This window comes from Mesitornis unicolor, unplaced genomic scaffold (genome assembly GCF_000695765.1).
Source record: "Mesitornis unicolor isolate BGI_N332 unplaced genomic scaffold, ASM69576v1 scaffold33578, whole genome shotgun sequence".
Taxonomy (NCBI): Eukaryota; Metazoa; Chordata; class Aves; order Mesitornithiformes; family Mesitornithidae; genus Mesitornis; species Mesitornis unicolor.
In genome coordinates this window covers 1-9,297 of record NW_010204446.1, presented here as the reverse complement: position 1 = coordinate 9,297, position 9,297 = coordinate 1, and the positions used below count along the sequence as shown (strand labels likewise).

Below are 9,297 nucleotides of genomic sequence, written 5' to 3'. Positions count from 1 at the left end.
AGACAACCCAACTGCGGTAGTTTTCCCCCACCCGGAGCCAGCAGCACCTACTCCAGGCACAGCGCGTCTTCGGTTTCCAGCGTGGGGGCTTCCTCAGAGCACGAACCGAGCGTCAAAAGCACTGAGCGCTTTGTGGGGCCGGTGAACGCGGGCGCTCCCAGCGCTCCAGTTCAGAGTTGCTCTGCTAGCTCAGGCTCCCAGAAAACAGTGGCTGCAAGTGGGAGTAAAACTTACCAGCTGGATGCACCTCAGTCTACAGAAGGAAAACATTCTGGCGGTTCAGATTTGGTAGCCAAAGGTGCGCCTTCGAAGGGAGAGAAGATGAAAACTCCGACCTCAAAGGACCCAGATTATTCAGCTCACAGTTTTGCTCCTGGAGGAAACTCCAAAATGTCCACTCAGCCAAGCAGTTCATCAGGCACAGAAATGAATGTTAAAATAGGAACATTTCAAGAATGTTCAGGATCATTTCCTTCCAAAGAAGCGATATCCTTCCCGCCTTTGCATCAGAGAGGCCCAAGGAAAGAGAGAGACCAGCACGTGGAACCCGCGCAGCCAGAGAAAGCGCCTGTGGGTGAGGAGGCGGATGCGAAGACAGCGAAGTCCGCTGGAGCGAACAGCAGATCTCCCGCAGCGAGCGAGCAGGTCGTGTCTGTCCCTAGAGACAGGCGTCAGAAGGGGAAGAAGGTAATGAAAGATGCCTTCAAAGAGAAGCATTCCCTGAAATCCCTCGCAGATTCAAGTCAAGCAGCAGGCAGCGACGAAGGAAACCTGAAGGCAGAATTTGGTAGCCAGGGGTTGGCAGCTGAGCAAATGAGCCAAAGGTTGTGCAATAATGTTCCTGCCGAGAAAGCTGGCGAGAAGTCTCCGCCTGCACAAGGGCCCTCCAAAGGCTCTGCAGCGCCCATCGAAGCGGCCCCGAAGGAACCGCAGGCCCCAAGGAAACGCACCGTTAAAGTCACTCTGACGCCTCTCAAGATGGAAAGCGAAAACCAGTCTAAAACCGCGCAGCAGGAGAGCGATGCCGAACCTCAGTCTGCAGCAGCAGAGCTGACGGCTTTGGCAGAGCCCTCCTCGGCTTCGGAAAGCACAGAAGATAACCCTGCGGTTCAGGGCAGTCCAAACGAAGCGCCAGCGCAGGAACCTCAAAATACCGCCTTTGAAAATCTGCCTGTTCAAGACAACAGCTTGATGCTGCAGGACGGAGCTAAAGCTCAAGAGGAAGGCTCGTACAAGCGGAGGTACCCCCGGAGGAGCGCTCGGGCCAGATCCAACATGTTCTTTGGGTTGACTCCGCTGTATGGCGTGAGGTCTTACGGGGAGGAGGACATTCCCTTCTACAGCAACTCCACCGGGAAGAAGCGTGGGAAGCGGTCTGCAGAAGGACAGGTGGACGGCGCGGACGACCTGAGCACGTCCGACGAAGACGACTTGTACTACTACAACTTCACCAGAACGGTGGTTTCCTCCAACACGGAGGAGAGGCTCGCGTCCCATAACTTATTCAGGGAGGAGGAGCAGTGCGATCTTCCAAAAATCTCACAGCTGGACGGGGTGGATGACGGAACCGAAAGCGACACGAGCGTCACGGCAACAACCAGAAAGGTCAGCCAGGTAACTAAAAGGAGTGGGAAAGAAAACGGAACGGAGAACTTAAAACTAGATCGGTCTGAAGAAGCCGGAGAGAAAGTCCAAGTCACCAAGAGCTCCGCCGTCCACAAAAGCGACCCCAAGATGGATAACTGCCATCCCGTGAGCAGGGTTAAAGCGCAGGGGCAGGACTCGCTGGAGGCGCAGCTGAGCTCCCTGGAAACAGGCCGCAGGGCTCACGCCAGCACCCCCTCCGACAAGAACTTGCTGGACACTTTCAACACGGAGCTGCTAAAGTCCGACTCTGACAACAACAACAGCGACGACTGCGGGAACATCCTCCCCTCCGACATCATGGACTTCGTGCTGAAGAACACGCCGTCCATGCAGGCGCTGGGAGAGAGCCCAGAGTCCTCCTCGTCCGAGCTGCTGACGCTCGGAGAAGGTTTAGGTCTCGACAGCAACCGTGGCAAGGACATGGGCTTGTTCGAGGTGTTCTCCCAGCAGCTGCCCACCACCGAGCCGGTGGACAGCAGCGTCTCCTCCTCCATCTCGGCAGAGGAGCAGTTTGAGCTGCCGCTGGAGCTTCCTTCCGATCTCTCTGTTCTGACCACTCGCAGCCCCACGGTGCCCAGCCAAAACCACAACCGGCTCGCCGTCATCTCCGAGTCCTCGCTCTCCTCCTCGGGGGAGAGGTCGATGCTGGCTTTGCCTTCCGCGGAGGCTGGGGAGAAGAGAGTGACGGTCACGGAGAAGTCTGCCTCGGGGGAGGGCGACGCAGCTCTCCTGAGCCCAGGAGTGGACCCGAGCCCCGAAGGACACATGACCCCCGACCACTTCATCCAGGGCCACATAGACGCGGAGCACATCGCCAGCCCACCCTGCGGCCCTGTCGAGCAAGGGCACGGCAGCAGCCAGGACTTAACGCGGAACAGCGGGACGCCTGGCATCCAGGTGCCGGTGTCACCCACCGTTCCCCTGCAGAGCCAGAAGTACGTGCCAAACTCCACGGACAGCCCCGGCCCCTCGCAGATCTCCAACGCTGCCGTGCAGACAACGCCGCCGCACCTCAAGCCGGCCGCAGAGAAGCTTCTGGTGGTCAACCAAAACATGCAGCCGCTGTACGTCCTGCAGACCCTCCCCAACGGTGTCACTCAGAAGATACAGCTGACACCGTCCGTTAGCTCGGCGCAGAACGTGATGGAGACCAACACTTCGGTGCTGGGGCCCATGGGGAGCGGGCTCACGCTGGCCACGGGGTTGAACCCCAGCTTGCCCTCGTCCCAGTCGTTGTTCCCTCCCACGAGCAAGGGGCTGCTGCCCATGTCCCATCACCAGCACATACACCCCTTCCCCGCGGCCACGCAGACCGGCTTCCCACCCAACATCAGCAGTCCCTCGCCAGGCCTTCTGATCGGTGTGCAGCCACCGCCCGACCCTCAGCTCTTGGTGTCCGAAGCCAGCCAGAGAACAGACCTCGGTACCACTGCCTCTACCCCAGCCACTGCCCTGGGCAAGAAACGGCCCATCTCTCGTCTGCAGTCACGGAAGAATAAGAAGCTGGCTCCCTCTGGGACCCCTTCTGCCATCGCTCCTCCTGATATGGTCTCCAATATGACCTTAATTAACTTTGCTCCTTCCCAGATTTCCAACCACCCACTGGATTTGGGAACCATAGCAAACTCGACATCCCACAGAACCGTCCCAAATATTATCAAGAGGTCCAAGTCTGGGGTCATGTATTTTGAGCAAACGTCTTTGCTCCCGCAAGGTGGGACCGCAGCTGCGGTCGGCACGTCTCCCAGCGTTATCGGGCCGGATGCCGGTCACCTCCCAGCAGGACCTGTATCGGGCCTGGCATCGAGTTCCTCGGTGCTGAACGTGGTGTCCATGCAGGCCACGGCAGCCCCTACCACCGGTGGATCGGTTCCCAGTCACGTTTTGGGACAGAGTTCGGTGACGTTAACTAGCCCTGGATTGCTGGGGGACCTGGGCTCGATAAGCAACCTCCTGATCAAAGCCAGCCAGCAGAGCCTTGGCCTTCAGGAGCAGCACATGACTTTACCACCGAGTTCTGGCATGTTTTCACAGCTGGGAGCATCCCAGACCCCCTCAACGGCACCGATGACGGCTGCATCGAGCATCTGCGTCCTGCCCTCCACGCAGACGATGGGCATGACGGTCGCTCCGTCGTCCAGCGACCCAGAAGGCTCTTACCAGCTTCAGCACGTGCCGCAGCTCTTGGCCAGCAAAACTGGGGTTGCTTCCTCGCAGCTGGACCTGGGCACGGCTTCAGCGGCGACGCAGCTGTCGAGCTTCCCGCAGCTCGTTGACGTCCCCAGCAACCCCGGGCTCGAGCAGAGCAAGGCCTCCTCGTCGGTGATGCACGCCAGCTCGGCATCTCCCGGGGGCTCCCCGTCGTCCGGGCAGCAGTCTGCGAGCAGCTCCGTGCTGGGCCCCATGAAAATGAAGCCGAAAATCAAGCGCATTCAGCCGTCGCTGGACAAAGGCAACGGAAAGAAGCACAAAACTTCTCACGCATGGCCCGGCTCCTCCGAAGCACACGCTCCCGACAGAGGGGCCGCCTCTGGACCCCAGGGCTCGGCTCCAGGGTAAGAGGGGTGTTTGATTTTGGTCACCCCCGAGGTTTTGTAGCAGTATAAGAAAGAATCTCGCGCCACTTTTACAGCAGATTTTCCTTTTGAATGGTGGTTTCTAACATAAAAACCCCAGCTGCCAGCAGAAAGCAAATCTCTCTGGAGGAGTTGGCAGAACTTTTACCTCTGAAAGGGAAGGACGGAAAACCTTAAGGCTTTGAGGGTCAGGGTTATGAGGATGTTACTTATTGACGACAACTCTGGCAAATTAGAGGGTGTTTCAGAGGGTTCAGCAAAGAAAATGGCACTCAAAAGGGCATTGGGTTCTATTCTTCTATGTTTTTAACATGTGTGAACACTGCACATCCAAATTGTGCTGTCAGTCAGCAGTGTGCTAAGGCACCAGACTGACGCACCATTGTGGGGTTGCCTTGGTCATTCTGGTTACAGAGCGTAGGCTGCATGCCAGTTCCTGTGAGCTTAGCGTCCCTCCAGTGTGCGGCCGATTCTTCCTGCCCCTCTTCCCTCCTCTTCAGTCCCTACAGGCAGGGCAGGAACTGGGAGAACAGGGAGACTCCTGCTCCCTCTTGGGTCAGAAGAGCAGAGAGTGCTCTTGTCCCTCACAGTAGAGGGTTACGATGCAGACCTTGACTTAAAACAACTTGCATTGACTCTTTGAAATACGGATCTGTAGGAGCTGTTGCTCTGTGTTCTGCATGAAAACTGGACAGTTCTGTAAGCTACACCTTGGTGTCATGATGCTGCCAGTGTGGTCTGGTTCCTCGTGTCAGGAGCAGTTGTTACTACTTCTGTAGTAGTTCTGCTTCTGTAGTTGTGCTGAATCACTCGTGGCAACACCCAGGGAATGTGTTGCTGCTTTCCGCTCTCGTTTACAGCACATATGGCTTGGCAGGTATTTTGGATGTTCCTAAATCTTCTTGTTCCAGGGCTCCTGCTGTGAAGGCAGATACGCAGGATGCAGCAAACGTGGATCAGCCGTCACAGAAGCAGTGCAGCCAGTCTGCAGGGTAAGCGTTACACAGACCTTTCCACGTGATGGTGCTTGCATGAGTCTAAGGAAATTTATACAGAGAATGTGAGGTATCTGACCTAGGTAGTTAAAATATCCTGGGAGCTTTCAGTCTGCAATGAGCAGTAACGTTTAGTCGCAATATGGAGCCATTTTTAAATTAAGCTGCATCCAGCTGTGGGGAGCTCACTGCTTGCTGGGCACGAGACCGCTCGTGCGGCTGGGGCTGGTGGCAGCTTGGTGCACGCCTCGTTACTGAGCAGGGCTGATGCAAAGAGCAGGTCACAGACGGCACTGCACTGCAGTCCATGGTGTTCAGGGCTGGCGAGGAACCAAGGGAAACTTAAATATTTGTCTTCATGGTCTCTTCCTTCCCTCCCAAGGCAAACGGCAGCCCTCCCAGAATCTCAGCCAACCCAGAACTCGGCAAATGAGCAAGACAGTGCAGGTACGTGGCTTCCTCCAAAGCACTGAGCCCTGGGACTCCAGGACTGGGAAGTTGGCACCTTGACATTTTGGTTTTTGTGTGTCTCGCTCCCATGGGGAAAACCTCAGGGCTGCTGGTGGTGGTGGTGTTCTTGCTGTGAGGGGAGGAAAGGTTTGGTTGCTATTGATAGATATTGGACAGAGAGTTACATCTGTTTTGAGTTTGTGAGAAGTTCAGCATTTGAGATTTCGCACTCTTGCTGCAACGCTGTCTAGGTATTTTCATGGATGGATTTGGTGGTCAGAAGGCAGGTTGGTTTGTAATGTCCAGTTGTGGACAAAACACCGCTCTGCCAGGTTACTGTCTTCACGCTGGCCTCTGTCTTTCCTAGGCTTGAAAGCTCTCGAGGAAGAAGAGAGCACTTTCAGCTCCCCGCTTATGTTTTGGCTTCAGCAAGTTTTTTGGCGAGAAGAAACCAAAGAAAGGTCTGGTTTTTGAGATCTCTAGTGACGATGGTTTTCAGATCTGCGCAGAAAGCATTGAAGGTGAGAACTGTTTCTGGTTGTACTGGTTTTAGCTTTCCTTGCTAGAAGTGAAGTAATGACTTCTGAGGATCTCTTACTGGCTTTTTAAATAGATTTTTAAAAATCTCTTGGTTTACAGCCCTGGCACAGTCCTGGTTCCCAGCAGTGTCTGGATTCTGTTGAAAATGTTTGGTGGTTGGGTTTTTCTTTAATCTTGGTCCCACTTTGTTATCAATTGCCCAATGGTGTTGAACCGCATTTTGTCAAGGAGTGGTCGGTGTGGGTCAGACAGCGTGGGGTACCTAGAGTTTCCTCCAGACTGAGGAACCTGGCCTCCCTTTACGCCCAAGTGAGTTTTGAAGAGGACGGGAGCAGTTGTTCTGAGGATCTTAATCCACGGCCCATGACAGGGATGCAAGCTTCATGTTCTCAGATTAGTTTACATAAATAGGAGCACTTGCTGGAAAACAGCATACTGCACACGTACGTGGAAGTCTACCGGTGGTCCGCTGATTCACTGGAAACCTGATAAGACCCAGCAGAACAAGAGGCATAGCGAGGCACCCGTTTTGGCAGCCCACAGGGCCGTCACCCAGATACTCCTTCACTGTCTCCTCTTTTCTGTGTGACTGCAGATGCCTGGAAGTCTCTGACCGACAAGGTGCAGGAAGCCCGTTCCAACGCCCGCCTGAAACAGCTGTCGTTCGCAGGTAACACCCAGTGCCAGACAGGTTTCTATGGCTCCTTTGAACAAACAGATCTTTCTGTGGGCGTCGCAGGGTTCAGAGTCTTGGGAGTTGCAGTTCAGCTGCTGACTGCTCTGTAAAGGACAATTTCTTCCTGGTGAAATGACTGAAAGCTCTTTCATGGGCTGAGCCAGATAACACGGGGCTTGTGGGGAAGCTGCCGACACTCGCGTTGTGTTTAACACGCTGCTGCGTGCCCCTGCTCCAGGCTCCGTTGTCAGCCGGGTTTTGCTGTGCTCTGTTTCTGCTCCAGGCGTGAACGGTTTGAGGATGCTGGGGATTATCCACGACACCGTCGTGTTCCTGATCGAGCAGCTGTACGGAGCCAAGCACTGCCACAACTACAAGTTCAGATTTCACAAGCCCGAGGAGGCCAACGAACCTCCCCTGAACCCGCACGGCTCTGCCAGGGCTGAGGTCCACCTGAGGCAAGTCTGAGCTGTGTCACTGTCACCTTAACGGTCCAGTTTCCCCCTGAGCATCTCCAGGGCAGGGCATAAAGCTCTGGATTAAAGGAAACGTTAGCAACTTTCTCATGTAAATCAGTTACATTGCACCTTCTGAGTCTGCATGTCTTTCCTGGGTGGTGCTTTTCTGGTTCTCAGAGATGTTGTGCTTTACCCTGTGGTGCAGAAGGACTGAGACAGAACAGACTGGAGAAGGTGTGAAGCAGTAAACACGCACACCACAGGTTTATCTTCAGTCAGTAGAACAGACTTCTTTTCCTCTCTTTAAATTGCAGGAAGTCTGCGTTTGATATGTTTAATTTCTTGGCTTCCAAACACCGACAGCCACCAGAATACAACCCGAATGATGAGGAAGAGGAAGAAGTACAGCTGAAGTCAGCCCGGTACGCAGCAGGGTTTGATGGTTCGAAGGGGAACGTAGCACCGTGGTGTTAACTGAGAGATCAGGCTGGGTTCCCAACGCCTTCTTTGAGGCGGTGTTTGAAACTTGAAGGCTACCAAACCCTAGCAAATATGGGGGAAACTCCTACAACAGCAAGAGAACTGACAGCTGGAGGAGACCACCAGACCCATCTGCCTCTGAATGTTTCTGTTCCTTGCTAATGGTACAGTCTGGTGAGAATTTGGGCAGAAGAGGGAGGAAATCATCTTTTTTAATATATCTCTCTAAACACTGAGTTGATTTTGTGTTCCCAGTGGGCTGCAGGGTGTCAGTTATCCCATCTTAAAAATGTCCCGGCTGGTGCATGGCACAGACTCAGATAGAGGCCATGGCTTAGCTGCGTCTCTTTGTTCTAGGAGGGCGACGAGTATGGACCTGCCAATGCCCATGCGCTTCCGACACCTGAAGAAGACCTCCAAGGAGGCAGTCGGTGTCTACAGGTACGGTTTTGCTCTGGTTCCACTGCCTCTGGGGCCAGGAAGGTGAAAGCTGGAAACTTTCTATGAAGTCAGACTGCCAGATTGAGGGGAAAAAGCAGGTTTGGGTTTTTTCCCCTCCTCCTTCTCCAAGTTACGTATTTAAAAAGTTACCCTCAGCAGAAGCTGCTCGTTTCTTAGTGGGTTACTGTGGTGACAGCTACAGCAAGTGCTCGGGAGTGGGCAGAGGGAGCTAGCGCTGCTCTCGTTAGCATTATGTTACGGAAGAGTAACGATGCTGCGGCGATCTCATCATGGAGTCACCTCCTGTCTGCAGCGCTGGCAACCTTGCGTTCGCGAACTTCGCTTCTGTCCCTTGAAACGCTCGCTTATCTTGTTGCTTTCTAAGGTCTCCCATCCACGGCCGGGGTCTGTTCTGCAAAAGGAACATCGATGCAGGTGAGATGGTGATCGAATATTCAGGCAATGTCATTCGCTCCATCCTCACTGACAAACGAGAGAAATACTACGACAGTAAGGTGAGTGATGGGCTTTTGCAGAAGTTCTTAAAGAGTTTGGGAGAAGTAGAGAGTGGCTGTGAAGGTAGGACAGGCTTAGGCCACGCGACAGCTGCGTTTGGCCGTCGTGACGGGGATCGCAGGCGTCTCGGGGTGTTTCCGTTCTGCTGGAGCTCTGCAGAGGCTTGGTCTTTTCTCCTGTGGGCTGGGACGGCTCTTGGAGCTGCGGATGCAGAGCACGGGGATGAAGCCGTTGAAGCAGGAGCTTGTGAGGCCGAGGGAAGAGGTTGCAGATGCTCATAACGCCTTGCTGTAATGAGCGAGGCTGCTAGGGCGGCTGCCTCTCCGCTGCCCCGGCCTGACCCCGCTCTGTCCTCTGCGCAGGGAATCGGTTGCTACATGTTCCGCATTGACGACTCCGAGGTGGTGGATGCCACCATGCACGGGAACGCGGCCCGCTTCATCAACCACTCCTGCGAGCCCAACTGCTACTCCCGGGTCATCAACATCGACGGCCAGAAGCACATCGTCATCTTCGCC

General features: G+C 54.7%; 1 protein-coding gene across 1 annotated transcript in view; it reads left to right on the top strand.

Annotated features, from left to right (window-relative positions):
- Nucleotides 1–9,294, top strand: part of LOC104545839 (histone-lysine N-methyltransferase 2A-like) — a gene marked incomplete at its 3' end in the record, with an annotated part of 30,076 nt that extends 20,782 nt beyond the window's left edge. The window contains 11 exon segments of the mRNA XM_010191068.1: nucleotides 22–4,202; nucleotides 5,135–5,215; nucleotides 5,601–5,665; nucleotides 6,036–6,099; nucleotides 6,101–6,189; nucleotides 6,804–6,878; nucleotides 7,168–7,346; nucleotides 7,661–7,764; nucleotides 8,180–8,263; nucleotides 8,649–8,778; nucleotides 9,142–9,294. Of these exon segments, the coding sequence (XP_010189370.1) occupies nucleotides 22–4,202; nucleotides 5,135–5,215; nucleotides 5,601–5,665; nucleotides 6,036–6,099; nucleotides 6,101–6,189; nucleotides 6,804–6,878; nucleotides 7,168–7,346; nucleotides 7,661–7,764; nucleotides 8,180–8,263; nucleotides 8,649–8,778; nucleotides 9,142–9,294 (5,205 nt within the window).
- Nucleotides 9,295–9,297: the final 3 nt, after the last annotated feature.